This window comes from Danio rerio, chromosome 8 (assembly GCF_049306965.1).
Source record: "Danio rerio strain Tuebingen ecotype United States chromosome 8, GRCz12tu, whole genome shotgun sequence".
NCBI lineage: Eukaryota > Metazoa > Chordata > Actinopteri > Cypriniformes > Danionidae > Danio > Danio rerio.
In genome coordinates, this window is record NC_133183.1 from 54,638,070 (window position 1) to 54,656,872 (window position 18,803).

The 18,803-nt window shown below is 37.7% G+C and overlaps 2 protein-coding genes across 4 annotated transcripts in view; both read left to right on the forward strand.

The window, feature by feature from the left end:
- The window catches only part of grk5l (G protein-coupled receptor kinase 5 like), an 821,722-nt gene that overhangs the window by 324,391 nt on the left and 478,528 nt on the right, over positions 1 to 18,803 (forward strand). The window lies entirely within an intron of this gene.
- zgc:154046 overlaps positions 1 to 18,803 on the forward strand; it is a 51,318-nt gene that overhangs the window by 19,056 nt on the left and 13,459 nt on the right. The window contains exons 4-11 of one of the 3 annotated variants that reach the window (XR_012383757.1): positions 9,210 to 9,263; positions 9,348 to 9,513; positions 10,458 to 10,632; positions 13,443 to 13,621; positions 13,704 to 13,804; positions 16,393 to 16,512; positions 16,598 to 16,720; positions 16,877 to 16,935. Coding sequence is in view for 1 of the 3 variants with exons in the window: in NM_001079997.1 (NP_001073466.1) it covers positions 9,210 to 9,263; positions 9,348 to 9,513; positions 10,458 to 10,632; positions 13,443 to 13,621; positions 13,704 to 13,804; positions 16,393 to 16,512; positions 16,598 to 16,720 (918 nt within the window). In the remaining 2 variants the exon portion in view is untranslated. Of the gene's footprint in view, positions 1 to 9,209; positions 9,264 to 9,347; positions 9,514 to 10,457; positions 10,633 to 13,442; positions 13,622 to 13,703; positions 13,805 to 16,392; positions 16,513 to 16,597; positions 16,721 to 16,876; positions 18,570 to 18,803 lie in introns of all 3 variants that reach the window. The other 2 variants (XR_012383758.1, NM_001079997.1) reach the window with 2 other exon arrangements.

The following is an 18,803-nucleotide window of genomic DNA, read 5'->3' on the forward strand; positions in this document are numbered from 1 at the left end:
CACCCTTCTGATGGGATCAGTTTAATCCAGGTTTTTTGGATCAAAGTGATCCAGATCCTACAAAAAAGGTCTGAAAAACCCAAACTAAAGGTTTGATCCGGATCAAAACCAAGATTGGATTACGTGATCTAATCCGATTATGGAATCCGTTTTTTCTTTTGAAAAACCCATTTTCAAGATTTGATCCAATCCCTTATCCAAAATCCTAGTGGATTACTTTTGAAAAACCGGGCCCAGGTGTCTGTAGCTCTGCTCACTCTCTGCCTCTTTGCCCTTGTTTGGTATCCTGCTGTGGGTGTGATGACGCGCGAACAAAATGACGACGGTTGGCCGCGCCTACTTGTGGCTTCTTTTGCGCTCTTTAGGCCCCGTTTACACTAGTGCGTTTTAGTTTTAAAACGGCGTTGTAGAATGAAAACGATCCGCATCCACACTCGCGTTTTACCCAGCGTTTCTGAACAGCTCTCCGTCCACACCAAAACGCTGAAAACGCACATCACGTGATCACACACACACTCTCGGGCAAGCGCTCCAGCATTTCTACCCAGATGAGAGCTCTGCTTGTCGGACTGCTCATCAAGCATCTCCTGCTGGATCTAATCTCACTATATTTGCTAAACGTGATATTTTATTCATGTTGTTGTCTTTATCTAACGACATAGGCCAATTCCCTGACTTTGGTCATTGGAATCTATTAAGTTACTTGTTCACGGGTAACATGTTTTGGTTAAGCGCAAAGATAAGTTAATGATAATCCAGGTACATTGACTGATCGCTTGCCTTTATTTCCTACAATGTATAAAATTATTGTATGTTATACTTTTTTAAGTATCGATTATTAAAACTGATATTCAGCAGAAGAGAGGGTGCGTTTCGTATTTTCACTGAAATTGAAAGGAGGCAGTTGTTATAGGCTCCGTTTTGTTATAAATATCCACACAGTGAAAATGACGCTCATATATGCAGCACGGCGCCTCAACATTTCTGCTGTCTGTTTAGTTGCTAATATTAAAATCAAAATAGGCAGTTCCTTAAATCATGTTTACATTTTATTGTTGAGAAAGTGAAACAACGTAGCCAAGGTGATGTGAATGAAGTTATAAAGTACACTGTTCCCTTTGAAGATTTACCCGTGTCCTCGGTATGTTTTCCATATCAAACTGAGAAGGGGGAGACTGCAGCCTTGATCAAACTTGCGAAGTCTTAACTTACAAGAAGAAGATGCGAGACTGAACTGTGTGTGGGCTACTTAATATTGAGGAAAAGCCCCAATCAGATAGGCGAACGTTTGCAGCCCCGCCTCCGTTTTCAGATGTCTCCGTCTTTCCCCATCCACACTGAGACGGAGCAGCAGCGTTTTAGTATGAAAACGGCCTTTCCAGCGTTTTCAAAAAGCTCCGTTTTCGGCGCTCGAGAACTCCGGCGTAGTGTGGACGGATGGCGTAACCGTAGCAAAACTTATGCGTTTTCAAACTAAAACGCACTAGTGTAAACGGGGCCTTAGAAACCTATGGGTGACGTCACGGACACTACGTCCATATATTTTACAGTCTATGGTCACAACTGAACAAATGCAGTTATCGAAGACAAAAGGCCAGCACCAACGAGAGGGAAAAAGCTGAACTAAACAATCAAAACTGGCAATAGCAAAAAGGGATCATATAAGGGATTCAACCTTGTCCACAATGTCCCAAGCTGGAATCTGGCTTTTCTGTTATCAAGTCACCTTTATTTCTAGCTCTTTATAAAATGTAGATTGTGTCAAAGCCACGTTATAAGAATGAACAGGGAAATAATAAAGAAAAGGTCAGATAACAAAATTATTGTCATTGTGGGACATATTTAATTAGGTTCAGAATAATTAATATTTTTTAATGAGGCATACATGTATACATATACATAAATATACATGCATGTACAAACATGCCTACAAATGAATGTTTAAAACTGTTTAAACTATGGATGCTTTCACACTTGCCACTTTCTCAGTTGGTTTGTGTTTACACGGTCTTTTTTTCTTCTGAAACCCGGTACGCTTGCGTCATTGAGCTGCTGTTGTGTGTACGACTATTCCTAGGTGGCGGACATGAAAGCAAAGCGTTAAAAAATCTGTCGAAATCCTGCCAAAATGCACAAAAAACAAGGGGAGTCAGATTTGTCCGAGGAGTCAGTTTTTGATATAATTTTTCTTCATCTCTTCTTGCGGGTGGCCTCACATGGTTTGTGACATGCACTGGTCGTTGCTAACTGAATGTAGTAGGAACACACAGTTTTGTTTTGTTAAATAAGTTATAAAAGTTGTTTCAAAATGGCCCAAATTTTGTCAACCCATCTATGTCATTCTTTACCCGCACAATCAAATTCAAAACCGCCCAATCTGGCATCACTGCCCAGGTGCGGATTAAAAGTATGAAAGCACCCTATATAAATGTCTCTGTTGCCATGTCTTTCATGCTTTTCAGTTCATTTTCAATCAGTACCTTTTGAGGTATTGACTGAATTGTTTGAATAAATTTTTCAGTCTACAACTACCCCAAACCTCACAGTAAAGTAAAAATATTAACTGTTGTTCGGTGTCACAAAAATTATGCTTTCTCTATAAAATGTTAAATGTAGATTTTAAAATATAAAACATTGTTACAGTAAACTGTAATAATTCACAATTGCTTTACTGTATATTTAATCAAATGAAAGTAAAGTTTGTGTAGTGAGAAAGTGTTTTTTTTTTTTGTAAGTTTTAGTGTTTTTCTATTTAGATAAATTCAGATTCACTAAGAGTACATTTAAAAAGGGACCGTCACACTTTCTTAACAAAAAATTAATTGTCAACTAACAAGCCTAAAACATGCAAATAAATATAAGGTTGTTTATGTATTCATGAAATTTATTCATGTTTATTTAAACATGAAAATTATTTCCAGCCAAACTAGTTCTGAAGCGTTCTCACATTTGGGGTTTTAAGTTTCACATTGACCTTTCCACTGTGTTCTGGATTTGCTCAGCTATTTTTGGCATGTGTGCTTCTCATGACATTGTTTTTTTCAATGGCATGTGCACTACAGATTTGTCCCTATTCTCCTTTCAGACATGTCAACTAAAAGCAGATATCATAACAATGTGTTTACTAGATAGGGTTTACTTTACTAAATGAAGCAGTATATCATTACAAACGTACAGAATACTGGCTCTCTCTCTCACACACACACAATTCTCTTACTTTTATTCTTTTCTAAATATTATTTATGTTGACGATACAGTCATTTTGGTTAAATGTTAAAGAGGTTACAAAGAACTTGAACACTGATATAACAAAAGCAAAAAATGGCTTAGTCAGTGTTACCTAAAATTAAATATGTCTAAAACAGCTTGCATGTACTTTTCTAAAAGACATGGCATTGATATAAAATAGGGTGTTGTTATATCACGAGAGAAAGTTCATGTTGTTTTAGAATAAAAAAAACACCTAGGTGTTTACCTGAAGTCCTGTCTTGCTTTAAAAACACTTTTAAAAAGTTATGTAACAAGCTATAATTTAATATGTTTATTAGAAATTCTTTATAAAATAAGGCTGCAAAATTGTATTTAAATTCTATGATCCCTCTCTCATATCAATTATTGTCTGATAAGTTGGTATAAATTGGTAACACAATATCTACAGTTTTAAAACCTCTGTGATTATTATAAACAAGCGCTTAAATATTGTATATTTTTTATACATTATCTTGTATATTTTTAGACTACAATTATATATATTCATTTTTTTTCTTTTTCTCAAAACTCTACTTTTCATATTAATGTTATATGTTAGGCACCTAGGGCCTGAGAGTAACTTAATTTCGATTCTCTATAGACCTTTTTCTTAGAATACAAAATTACCTATTATGCTTTGCGTGTATGCGTAAGGAGAATGCTAAGAACTTCCGGTCGGCAGCTGATAGGTGTAAACAGTCACATTTGGACAGCTTTGAAACGATAATTTTAATCTATTTTACCTGCATTTATTTTTTGAACTAGTACTGTTGTCCATCAGCACCACCTCCTGGACTGATTATGTAAAGAAATGGGATCTAATAGGATGGAAAACAGTTGCTGTGAGGCATTTTCCCCTTATTGTCAGACGGCATCTTATGCCGTTTATATGAAGCCTCGTCATCGCTAAAGTCAACAGTTTCTCTTTCTTTCAAATATATAACTAACCCAAACAAATGTACTTCACCAAAATGTTTGACGCACACACGTAGCCTGTACTGTCCCATTGACACACTAATTTAATAACTGTGACAAAGTGAAAAAAAGGATATAGTCATTTTGAAGTGATAGAAAAACACAAACCATGGAAAAAACAACACAAGAAATAAACATAAACGGCTCGTGGTTAATCAACTGCAAAGCAGCCAGCATAGAATCAATAACAGACTTTAATTGATCATTTTTGTAAATTGCATGACTTACATACCTGTTAAGTTTTAAGCCAGTAATCTGGTTTGCTCTATAATGCAGTGAAGTAGTGTGTGTGTGTGTGTGTGTGTGTGTGTGTGTGTGTGTGTGTGTGTGTGTGTGTGTGTGTGTGTGTGTGTGTTTGTATGTATGTGTACATACTGTATTTCTGATGGAAGACACGTGAACTAGGAGAACGTTTTTCTCATATTTCTGATGTGATTGAACCACATCTGACAGATCATATCAGTGGATTGATACCACAATCTTTTATAGAATATGTATCATTTAATTCATTTAAGTATACTTTTAAGACATGGCTTCTTAGTAATCAACATTGTAAACACTGTTTTTTGTTGTTCATTTGAGTTTTGTTTATAGTTAGAATTTTTATTTTTAGTTGTGTAGGTCTTCAAAGAGCCCATATTATGCATTATAAAAGGTAATATTTTGGGTTTGGGGCTCTCCAACAACAGGCTGATATGCATGCAAGGACAATGTATTCTAATATGCATTTATTTTTTTCCAGAAATATATATTATATTTTACCATCTGATTTGTTCAGCAATTCATATGTTCCCAAACCCCCTCCTTTGTGTAATGCTAATCTGCACTGATTGGTTCATTAACACAGTCAGTTGTGAATGGTCTACTGCATTCAGCACGCGATGGAAAGAAACGCCCACCGCAGTTATGAAGAAGCCAGAGTGCAAAGTATATGTGCGAGCCCAATGCAGGAATGATTTAAATCAATGCAGATAAACACCAGCAAACACTATTCCTAGCCATAACACAACGACACGCATTCAGTATTAATCGACACAGTGGCGAAAGTAACTATTTTAAAAGTTGACTCTGTCACATGGATGTAAGAGCTGATGGTGGCCATAGCAATGAAAACAGCAGGGAATCGTGAGTTAAGAAAGCATTTAAATCAGTAAAGGAAGAAGCACATGTCTCATTTTCAATGTAGTTTTAAACGTGATATGTGAATATCCCTATAAAGATTTAACCTGAGAGATGCATTACGAGCACTGATCTATTATAGATAAGGTATTACAAGTGGCATGGAACAATTACATATTACAACACACAATTTAATACATATTTTGCAATTACAGGGGCAACCATTGTAATCACACAGCTTGTGATTGGAAGAAGAAACTGCTCGGGTTGGGACAATGAAGAATAGCCCATATAAACTGTGTAAAGGCTGATTTATACTTCTGAATCAAGTGCACGCTTATGTTCTGGCGCAGCCTCCGCATGGTTGCATAGCCCTCGCTGTGGATAACACTGACACGCACCTCTCAAGAAATGTAACTACACATTGAAATGACACGTAGCACAAGCTCTGTGGTTGGTCGGCTTGGTAGCACTGATGAGTGTTGGCGGTACAGAGAGCCATGCGAGCCTGTTGGAGCAAGTGTTTACAGGTATCGAGTGCCGTGAATGAGCTACAGGTGGAAAGTTTTGTTTTGTGTTTACCTTATGATTAAAGTTGTTGCACGTCTGCCAGTTCTCGCCTTTAAATGAGTGAGTTTGAACCACTTGTACATTAAGGTAGCTTTAAAAAAAAAAAAAAAAAAAACACCGAAGAAACTTGACACAGAGGAACATAAAAACCACACTGCCAGCTAACGTTTCGGAAGTGTTACTGCAGAGCAACACAAACAGGGCGCAGAAGTATAAACGCACAGTAACGCGAAAGGAATGCGCCGTGGGTCATGCGGGTCACTCGATGACCCAGGCTCAGTATGAACCAGGCTCAACAATTACTAACAATGTCCCATTCATTAAAAATCTTTGCTGTTTCTTCCTTTAAAAGCAAACAGCCAACAAATCCCATGTACTAGGGTAGGTTATTATATCAGTCTACAGAAAAATGACTGGAACAAACAAGGCGTAAGGTTTGCTTAACTGTGGTATTGTTGTGAAAATGAACTTAAACCCTTTATACCCCACATCCGCATCTCTGGCATTCTCTCAGTGATCTTCATCTTCACATCATAATCAATCCTATCATCCCTTATAATTTGCTAATGTCTGAAGTGAAAGGCGCAATCACGTTTTACCAGATCCATGTCTCGCATTGATGTCGATACGAGCACACACAAGACGAATCGTTTATTCAATTGTGAGTCGACTCTTTTATTTGAGAATCAATATTTTTAAACACAGTGCACTTTCAGATTTAAACCTCTGCTGGATGTTTTCATTCACTTAGAGTTATGTTACACACTGCATGGAAAGTCATTTTCAAAAACCCATAATAGGGGCTCTTTAACGTCTTTGGGCTAATTTGGGTACGTTTACATTCTTGAGGAATATTGATTAATGTACACTGCCCCTTGTTGTGAAATAAGTCACATTCTTAGTAGATATGCGCTTCTATTGACCTGATTGTGTGATTCAGGCCGGCGCAAATTTTTGCAATTGTTTTTCGAACTTCAGATTCAGTTTGCTGTGGGGAGAAATGACAAGGAATAAAAAAAATAGAATAATATAATAAGATAATGTCAGTTTGCCACATCAAGCAGCATAACGAGATGTTTTAACGTTTAAAAATGAATGGAAGTGAATGACACTGGAATTCTCTAGACAAAAAGGTTCCAATGACTGTGTCCACTCGTGCTTGAAGAATAGGGTCAGTACCGAAAGTGGGCAAAATGAACCCGCATGTAAATGTCTTAAGTTTATGTTCACATTACTTTTGAATGAAGGCATCAAAATTTGAAAAGCATTTATTATGGTATAATTTCTGAAATACATTCTTCTCATGGTTTCTTGTGAGGTACAGTGTTAATGTGGTACTTGTTGTAGCTTTTAAAAAACTTCCAGCTCACAAGTTGGACTTTGTGCACAAGCACAGCAATAAACTTTGTTGGTTAGCATAGATGCCTAACAGCAAGAAGGTCACTGGTTCGAGCCCCGGTTGGACCAGGAGGACCACTTCTGTATGGAGTATGCATGTTCTCCCTGTGTTTGCGTCCAGACATGTGGTTTACTGTAGGTGAATTCATCCTGAAAGCTCATGATTAACAATGAAATTTTTAACTGAAAATAAATGTTAATAAATATCTTAGTATTTTAAAATAATAATAGAAATAAAATAATTAATTAAAGCTGCATGTTGTGTATGATGAGGTTTTATGATTGTTTCAGAAAAATCAAACACTTTTAACCCTCTGGCTGTAATCATTTTTATGCAGCCAAACAAACCAACAAAACCAAACAAAAACATGTTTTATTGTGGATAATGTTTTAGGGTGCTTTCACACCTGCCTTATTTAGTTCGATTGAATCGCACTAGAGTTCGTTTCCCCTTTTGGTACGGTTCGTTTGGGCAGGTGAGAATGCAGCAATCGTACTCGAGTGCGCACCAAAAGCGTACCAATATATATATATGTATTTTTTTTTTATCTGTCAACCATGTAATACAATTAGTTTTTTTCTACTCGGTGCTCAACACAAAAGCCAGCAAGACGTATTTGCCCCGACGGGTTGCTATTTTCAGACCAGCGTGACTTTTTTACCCGGTTTCTGCCACGTTGTTTAAATAGCAAATTCATTTGCGCCACTTTGTGGACTCATAATAAAAACAGTTTGCTTGCCTGAATCGCCGACCCTGTCATCTTCTTCCCATAACAACAAATTTTACTACATATATATAATATGTAATCAATATATCTTATTTCTAAGTAAACAACAAACTCTGTACCGCATCGGATGTCATTCCCTCATTGTAAATGCTAGCGCTCCCGTTTTTTTTTCTGCCACCTCCCTGCACGCGCATCCTGAATGTTTACAAACATGGTAATTGGTCTATGGGTCAGAATTTTTTTAATGTAGTGGATTTGAAGGACTATAATAGACTATAAGAGCTCATTCAAATGCAGGAGACCTAAGCCAATCTAAGTTTTTAAGTAACTATTAAGATTTAAAAGCGTATCTTTAATGTAAAGGCCATGCAATGTTGACAGAATCTGACTAATATAATCATAGTTCTTATTTCTGGTAAGCACTCTATAGCTGCTGCATTTTGAATCAGTTTAAGTTTGTTTATTATACCCTCAGTACATATTCTGCATTAGATAATAATATCATTTGTTGAAATTGGGCAATTTATTTTAAGATGAAAAAAGACATGTTTACAGATGATTGAGATGTGGTGTTTTTTTTGCTGGCAGGTTGCTAATAAATCATTCATTCATTCATTTTCTTGTCGGCTTAGTCCCTTTATTAATCCGGGGTCGCCACAGCGGAATGAACCGCCAACTTATCCAGCAATTTTTATGCACCGGATGCCCTTCCAGCCGCAACCCATCTCTGGGAACCATCCACACACACATTCACACACACACTCATACACTACAGACAAATTAGCCTGCCCAATTCACCTGTATCGCATGTCTTTGGACTGTGGGGGAAAGCGGAGCACCCGGAGGAAACCCACGCGAACGCAGGGAGAACATGCAAACTCCACACAGAAACGCCAACTGAGCCGAGGCTCGAACCAGTGACCTTCTTGCTGTGAGGCGACAGCAATACCTACTGCGCCACCACTTCGCCTTGCTATTAAATCACTTCCCCAAATTCTTGGTAAATGACAGAAAATGAACTGAAGATTCATTTTGCCTTAGGCAGCATTAATGTTGTCAGGTATTGGTGTGAATGAAAACAAATGATTATATGGTGATATATAAAAACTTCTTTACAGTGGCAAAAAGTGTTTCGCAGTTTTACAGTAACAATCATTTTCCTGATTTTAGGTTTGCTGCTAAACTAATTGCTGGGGTTTTGGATTTCAAAAAATTGATAGATAGGTAAGCTATGTCCGTATTTTCTTAAACAATTGAAAAGTATAATTTATCAGTTTGTTTTAAAGGACACTCATTACTATGCCATAGTAAAACATTGCCTGTGGAATATCTGGGTGGCAAGCCTTTGTGCATGGACCAGTATTACCAGGTGCTCTCTTCATGTCGGATCCCTGGACCCAAGAGGGACAGTGTGGTAAACTATGCTACTGGAAAGACCCCGTCTACGCATATTACAGTGGTTCACAACTTTCAGGTACTTTGCCACACTTTAAGTTGTCCTGCTGCAAAAGCAGTCATTCTATCTGAAAGACTGAAATATTATGATTGAATTTTTTATTGATGATACATAACATAAAGGATTTTTCTTTATTTTTAAATTACATATGTAGTAGGATCAATCAGAATAATATCTTTTAAAAGTTTGGGGTCAGTAGGATACTTAAAATTCATACTAATTGCAAATATTTACACTGCAAAAAATGCTTTTCTTGCTTAGATTTTTTTGTCTTGTTTCTAGTCTAAATATCTAAAATTTCTTTTATCAAGAAGCATTTTCTATACAAGCAAAACATATTGTCTTGTTTTGAGAAATAAAATGCCAATATTAAGTTAGTTTTTCCTTAAAACAAGCAAAATAATCAGCCAATGGGGTAAGCAAATTAATCTTGTTTTTTCTTTTGACATAAGATTATTTTGCTTACCCCATTGGCAGATTATTTTGCTTGTTTTAAGGAAAACTCACCTAATTTTGGCATATTATTTCTGAAAACAAGACTATATGTTTTTCTTGTCTAGAAAATCCTTCTTGATTTAGAAATTTTAAGATATTTGGACTAGAAACAAGACAATAAATCTAAGTAAGAAAAGCATTTTTTTGCAGTGTATTGAGCACCAAATCAGAAATTCAACTTCTTTATACTGTATCTGGAATAGTACAATTTCACAATGTTACAGTTTTACTCCCTTTTTTATCCTTGGTGAGTGAGAAGAGACTTCTTTACATTAAATAAACTTACTTACCTCAATCCTTTAATTAGTTTTCTGTTTTGACAGTTTTTATTTAGTAATTTTTAAACGATTACTGTATATTTGAGATTTTGTTAGTCATACCCAGATTACTGCATTAAATTAAAAAAGGGTTTTCATTTTGCGCCTCTGTCTAACATAATGTACTATTTGTCTCTATGTTTTCCTCAGTTCTTTGTTTTGGATGTGTACAACAGTGATGGTTCACCACTGACTGTTGATCAGATCTATGTTCAACTGGAAAAGATCTGGAACACTTCCCTTCAGACCAATAAAGAGCCTGTTGGCATCCTGACCTCAAACCACCGTAACACCTGGGGCAAGGCTTACAACAACCTTATCAAGGGTGAGATAAATGGAAAATGCTATGTTGTGTTTTGTATTGTTAACAGAAACTGACTTAGAAGAACACTGTTCTTTCTAATTTAGTTTTAAAAATCTTTGAAAGACGGCTGTTGCGGCTACATTGAGTAACAGCTGAGAGGCTAAACCAAAGACATGATTCGTGATGCAAACATCAAATAAAAATATAAACAAGGCAAGAAGTCGTTCCCATATCTTTTCTCGTATACTTTCCTAATAAAAAATCATACCTTGATATTTTTACAGTGTAGATTTTATTTGATTTTGGGTTTGGTCAACAAAGAATACCGCGTCCCTGTTCACCCCCTCACTCTTTTTGTGAATAAACAGGTGCCCCATATAAACACACTACATAACCTTTGTGACCCTCCACCTCGATTACGTGACACAGGTTAACCATTTCATGTTTACTACAAAGATGTTTCTTTATTATTGATGTCCATAAATACAAGAGTTAAAGTATTCCGGCACCATGTCGGATCTCCAGCGTGCGGCCGTGAGAGAAAAAAAAAATTATAGAGCTTGCGCATGCGGTTTAATTGGGGATGCTTTGTAACCGATTAATGGTATCAGTTAAACTATAAAAAAATATATTATATATTTTTAAAGTTTGGCTGCATAAGGGGCATCTGTTGAATGGTTTACCAATGGCCACAAGTGTTTTATGCGCTGCTTATGCGCCCTGGGCGTCTCGCATTTTGCCGTTGCTCGCCGTGTGCTTGAGCTGAAAAAGTGTGTTACCTCATCTTTAAACGAAAGCACTGCAGGGTTTTTGTTGAGGTGACAGCAGGGTTTGGGTTGTCAAGGCGACTATGGCAAACTTTTAATTATGGAGGTCTCTCCTCCTTGTGGTAGCTGTTTCATGTTATCCAGAGCTGTATTACTTGACAGATCTTGAATATCACAATAGCCCCTTTAACACAGGGATACCGGTAAATATCTGGAAAATTTCCAGAACAACTTAACCCGTATTTTCAAAAAAGCGCTGTTCACACAGACGAGGGCGATACAGAATTTTTCCAGAAAAGACCGTTCACACATCCATTCCAAAATACCGGTAAATTCTGACATCATTCACCACAAATGAGCTTTAAACAGCTGGGCTTGTATTTGTAAACATTTGACTACATTACAAACTCTGTGGATGATCAGTATTGTGAACAACTTCGATGAAAACATATGGAGGATCACTTTCGCATGTCGAGATGTTCATAAAATGTGCGTGTGCTGGCGCTCACAGGCTGTTTCACAGGCACACGCAAAGCTTGAAGGTAAACAAACAGCTGCTTATCATAAGCATCTTATCGATGATTATTTACACAGTTGGCATTAAGAAGGACATATAAACGTTATCTGACTAACTTCTAGCAGCTAAACGCGTTTGGGAAAATATTCAAAGGCTTTTAATCTCATTGACGTGAATGCGTCTGGCTGTTCTAATTGACTAAAACATACGTCTAACATCAGCACATTCTATACATGCACGCGCTCTTTCTGGCAATCTTCCTTCTGCATTTACACAGCGCAGCATTCCAGCAAATTACCGGTAATGTTACAACTTCTCTTTCTGGAATTGCCGGTAATTTTCCGGAAAGGTCTGTATGTGTGAAAGGGGCTAATATTATTAAAAATAACAATTATAACATTGACAGCAACAGGACTCGGGCACAATAGACCAGCTGATTCAGTCGTTTCCTAGTTATAAAAGAGCACCACGCTTTTTTTTCTTGTCAACTTAGAGGCAGTGTGGTGCGCCTTGCGTTTTTGGAACAGAAAGGCGTGCTCTTTGTGATCAGCCCCTAAATGTGGAACAAACATTTGTTAACTCTCGGGACCTGTGCAAACACTTGTGTCTACAGATGTATTTTGCCAGAGAAGCAAAATAAAAGAAGGATATTTCTGGTCACAGTTTAAAACAGATGAGTTGACATTAACCAGCGCTGATGCTGGCCTCTGTGCCAGCATCAGGTATGGCAGGGGTCACCAATCTCGGTCCTGATTGGGTTTAGCTCCAACTTGCAGGTGTGTTTGATTAGAGTTGGAGCAAAAATCTGCAGGACACCGGCCCTTCAGGAACAAGTTTGGTGACCAATGAGGTATGGCAAAGGCCTTTTCAAAAATAGCCAAATACAAAAGAGAAAGTGATACATTTTAGACATTGATGAGAACTGGAGCAACATATTTGGCAGTTGAAAATGCGCCAGTTAGTTGAGAATGTGCCTTCTGTGCAGTTTTTCCTCCACCCCCCTTCCAGCACAACATTTATTTAAAATACATTTATTGTATTTATTTAAAAAAGTGAAATATTCTGAGATAATTTGCATGACATTAAATTCTAATACCAGAAACTCTGAAACGCCTCTGTGGAGAGGTAAGCATGATCTAACACGCAATCAGGGGGGAAAGCATGCTAGGAGCCCGGCGGCTAATCATCGGGTCAATCAGAAATGATAAATAACACCTGTCTTTCTAGTGATTGGGCCGGAGAGACTCGCTTCTTAAGGAGAACGGGAGGAGCAGTCGGGAGAGGAGAGAGCACACACACATACAGCGATACATGTGTGGTGACATCCAAACATAAATAAAAGATTTGCTTACCTGAATTGCCGACCCTGTCTTCTTCTTCCCTCAACAACGAACATTACAGCCTCTAAATCCAGCTAATCCTGTCACCCTTTATTTTTCCACTTTAAGTGAAGCTCACATTAATTAGAAAACACTGGGCATTTTGTTAGTGGATTTAAAAAAAATAATTGTTTGCATGCTTGTGCCACAAATTTTTCTCTTTTTCAGACAAGACAAATAAGGAGTCGGTACGGGCAATCCAGAAGAGTATCTTCACAGTGTCTCTTGATGCTCCGATGCCACGTGTGTCAGATGAGATGTACCATAATAAGGTTGCAGCTCAAATGCTCCATGGTGGAGGCAGTCGCTGGAACAGTGGTAACCGTTGGTTTGACAAAACTCTGCAGGTACAAACATTCACATGGTATATATTAATCGAGATTTATTGAGGTATTCTTCTGTACATGGACTTAATTTTGTTTCCTGTAGTTCATAGTTGGGGAGGACGGATCATGTGGACTCACCTATGAACATGCGCCAGCCGAGGGACCTCCTATTGTTTTCTTGGTGGATCATGTTGTTGACTATATGTAAGGATTTGACAAAATATAATGAGATTGTTTGAGATTTCAGCAAGAACTGTAACATTTCAAAAAGTGTTTTATGCTTGCCAAAGCAACATTTATTTAACATATTTTACTTTGACTTGTATTTCAGTAAAGACAATATGAACACAAAATAAAAACTTTTGTAAATATACATCTTTTTCTGTAATTCAGACTGCAACACATTCCAAAAAAAGTTAGGACAGGAGCAATTTAGTGCTAATAATCAGGTAATTTGGTTAAATTATGATGCGATTTAAAACAGGTGGTGTCAACAGGTGAATGTAATATTTTTTTTTTTTGTACAAAAGCAGCATCCAAGAAAGGTATAGTCCTTTAGAAGCAAAGATGGGCCGAGGATGACCAGTTTGCTAACAAATATGTGAGAAAATTCTTAAAATGTTTCAAAACAATGTTCCACAAAGAAAGATAGGAAGACATTTAGACATTTCACCTTTAACAGTGCATAATTTTATTAAAATAGGAATCTGGATGAATTTCAAAAGGGAGGCTGGCCTGTTCGGTGACACCATTGGTAGATTCACCCAGGAATTCATGGCGGTGTAGTCGGATACGATGGGCTGAGTTATCTATCGGCGGGGATGAAAGATTGCTCCCCCCCGCCGAATCATGCACTGCTTGTCGCCGAGAGTGCCCGTCTACGGCTCCCCTCCCTGGGGCGCTGATAAGTCCTGTAAAACGGACTGCGCACTCTACTCGGAGCATCGTATCCTCTTGGGCGCGTGCATGCGGCGCCTCTAACAGACATCTGTAGAGCTTGCGGGCTGGGCGACACCTAATACATTTGCAAGGTTATAATTGCGAGTGAAGCCAGTTTCCTCAAGGGTATTAGGTAACCTTTGGTGATTGAGGAAACAACTCGGTTAAGGTGTTGTAACACGCTTGCTGCGCCATTCTCCATAACACAGAGGTACGTGCATTTATTAACTCTGTCAGTAAGTTCCCCGCTTAGGCGAGCCCTGCAGAGATTCCTCCAAGGCCCCCAGCATTTGACTCAGCAGAGGAGTCAGACGCTGGCCTGTTACGTTGTAGGTCTGCCTGCTGGTTAGCCTGCGTTCTGGGTATAGGTGCCTGCTATGCACAATCCCCACATGCAGTCCTCCCTCACAGGCGGAACCATGTCTTCCCTCACCGCTAAACATGTTATTTTCATACGCGTATTCCCCCTTCTCAGGGCTAGTCCATATGCTCTTTACCACCATATCTCCCCATGGGGGTAGCTGGTGGCCTCTCATCGGGGGCGAAGGTTAGGTTCAATCATCATGGCGTTTTCCATACATTGCCCCATAGTGGAAGTTTTTTCCACATAGCATTGAAGTACCCCTCCCGAAGCGAATGCTACAGTTACTAAAGTAACCCTCGTTCCCAAGGAGGGGAATGGAAATGCTATGTTCCTTTGCCATAATGATCGCTCTTTAGCTGTTGAGGTGAAAGTCTCTTCAGCTAAAAAAGTATGCTTTAGCTTTTTTGCTGTGCTTATATTGCCAAATTGATTGCAATGAGCATTAGCTGCACAAGCTGAAGCTGCTAACTTATTGGCATTTCATTGGCCTGTTTACATACTCTTTGAGATGATTGCCTTCCTGAACGAAATCCTTGTCCCCACCTCGGGGAATGAGGGTTACTTTAGTAACCGTAGCATTACATCTACAAATGCCAGTTAAAACTGTGCTGAGCCAAAAGGAAGCTCTTTCTTGTCTAAGAGGCATCTGGGATGGATGAAAATGTGTACTGTGGTCAGATGAATGAGCATTTTAGGGTTTCTTTTTTTGAGAGAGAAATGTACGCTGTGTGCTCCAGACCAAAGAAAAAATGAATCATCCAGACTGTTACCAGCAACATGTCCAAAAGTTAGGGTCTGTCACAGTATGGATTTTGTCAGTGCCATTGGCAAAAACAGATACAAATCACATTAAATAATGTTGGTTGTAATGGCTGGAATGAAATGCAAGTCAAAGTAAATTTAGAAATCATTACTTTATTATTTTATTTTCATTTTACATACTGTCCCAACCTTTACTGACTTGTGGTTGTATTTTAATACAGTGTACAATTTCTGTGTTGGTGAATATAATCTTTAGTTAGTTTTACTTTAATCCTCTGTGTCACAGTGATTTAGAAATCATTCTTAAATGCTGATTTGGTGCCCAAGAAACATTAGCTAATGTTGACCACAGTTCACAGCTGCTTTGTATTTTTGTGGTAAATGTGATATTGTCCCGCATCCTTTGATTGACACAAAGTTCACATGAGCAGCTTTTATTTGAATTAATTTGTAACTTTTTTTTACATTTCTAAGCACTTGCTGAATAAAAATAGTTTTCAATTGAAGCATCACATCATTAAGTTTTAAAATAGATGTTTATTTTGAAGGTTGACGAATATTACATTTAACAGTGTTATGATAATATTTTTGGTTATTTAATAAATATTGAAACATTTTTTACCTAAATAGTACCGACATACTGTGCATGCCTTAACACAATGCCCTGAATATTGATAATGTAAAATTATTTCTTTTTTGTGATTTATCATGAAACTATTTGTTACAGGAAGAGAACTGAGATGGTGAGAACTCCCATGATTCCACTTCCTATGCCATTAAAGCTTCGATTTAACATCACGCCAGAAATCAAGAAGGACATTGAGAAAGCCAAACAGAACATGAACATGTGGGTTTTAATCATTCAATAATCAGCTGTAATCAATGAATATTAAATCATATTTGTCCCTAATTTTCTTGTATTCTTTGTATAGCATGGTCCATGACCTAGATGTTCGAGTGCTCAACTTTTCACAATATGGAAGAAAGTTCCCAAAGTCTCATAAACTGAGTCCTGATGCATTCATTCAAATGGCACTGCAGTTGGCATATTACAGGTTGGTTCAAACTTCTAGTCAACTCGAACACCAGAGATTCATATTTTATCAACTGTTTAAAGAGTCTTCTGATGCTAGAAATGTATTTTTAGAAATCTAGTCCTTATTGCAATTTGTTTTTACATTCCAGTGGCTTCTCTTACTTTATTTTCCTAGGTTGCATGCATGCCTTTTTTGTACCAAATTACCTCTTCGTCAGCATCTTTAAAGATCAAGTATGTATTTTTGATGTCATAATACTTTTTTAAATGAATTTACTGCGAGGAGTATAGCTCTATTTGTCCAACAAGTCAGATTCCAATGGTGTGAATCTTGGATTGGATTAACTTTATACTATAGGTACCTGGAATGTTTGTTATCAAAAGTATACTGTTAAAGCATTTAATGCACCAGTGCTTGCTGTCAGTTTAATCATCATTCTAAATCTGTTTTTGAATTGCTATTTTCTAATTATACGCTTATTTCACGCGGCCGCCATTTTAAAGAACCAAAGCGAGGCTGCGGTGGGAAGAAACCCGGAAGTATAGGACCAGCACTGTAAACATTGCTGTAACATGCCGTGTACAATAAACCTCTAGCTGTTGCCGAGATTTTCAAATGCAGAAACGATGTAACCCTCACTTTAATATTATTTAGTGAGTTTATTTTAAACCATTAAAAGCAATTTTGCATCAAACATCTCAATCTCAGTGATGCACTTAAGTGTCCTCCTGGGCTTCAGTTCATGGCACCAGTTAAACACCATGAGGACGCTTTTCTGCTTCAGTCTATGTAACTCGGTGAGCGATAAAACACTGCAGTCCTCTGCAGCACACCCCCGTGCTGTCTGTAATAATGTTGTCCCGGTACTGAAGTTTTAAACCCGGCTATTTCCCCTCTAACATGGAAGCGCTGCTGAGCGCGGATGACTCGACTGATCTTTAAGGCTGCTTCGCGTTTCAGTATCAGTGTCTCTGTGTTTGGTTTGCACTCAGCTTACTGCTCTTCACCCAGTGCAAACACAGATGCACGGAGACTGAAGCGCGAAGCAGCCTTGCCTTGAAGTTTAGTCGAATCAACAAGCAGATCGCTCCACTGTCTGTGTTGTGTGTGTGCTCGGTAAACAGCGGTGAACTGATGACCTTCTCGGCCAATCCCAATCATTTCGGTTGAACACATGACCACAATGGCAGAAAGCCATCAACAGTGCCTTTATGTTCGCGGGAAATTTATGTTTTTTTCTTTTAATTCAGTAGCGTGACAAGTCTAACATAATGAAAGAATTAGTTTATTAACTCAAGTTTGATAAATGGCATCTAAAACGTGCGTTTGGGAAAGAAAACATTAGCTAACTAGTGCCATTTCCCTTAACTTAGCTGAAAATGAGCTCTGACATCCCTTATTATATTCACCATTCAATCAGAACAGACCTCCGGGTCACCCGGAGGCGGTTAAATGATAAAATTGTGTCACTTTCTCTTCGCTGATAAGCTATATAGCCAGTTACACAAAATTCCTATGTAACTCCCAATGATATTTCCGGGTTTCTTACCACCGCAGCCTCGATTTCGCTTTTGAAAATGGCGGCCGCGTGAAATCAGTCTATTGGCACTCTCACACACATGCAACATTTTTTGTTGTGTTTACAAACATTCAGAGGTCCAGAAACCTCTTGTCAACGGTATGAACCCTATAATTAAATAAAATAATTTTGTCTGCATACCCGAATCCTTAAAAGGTACAAAATGCTTTATCTCTAGACTTGATGCATGGATTATGATGTTTTAAAATGAGTCCTCTCCTCTTGTTAAGTCTGACGTCATATGAAGCACCTTTCATGTTCAGGCACTCTATCAAACTCAAACAAATGGTAATAATAAATGTGTACAAAGTGTAATACTTCAGAAAACCATGATCTATATATATATATATATATATATATATATATATATATATATATATATATATATATATATATATATATATATATATATATATATATATATATATATCTGTCAGTCCATGTATAATATCAGGAATCAACATTGCATTACCTCTAAATTAAACCTGAAATTGCTTAAATGCATTTTAAACTGCTTAAATG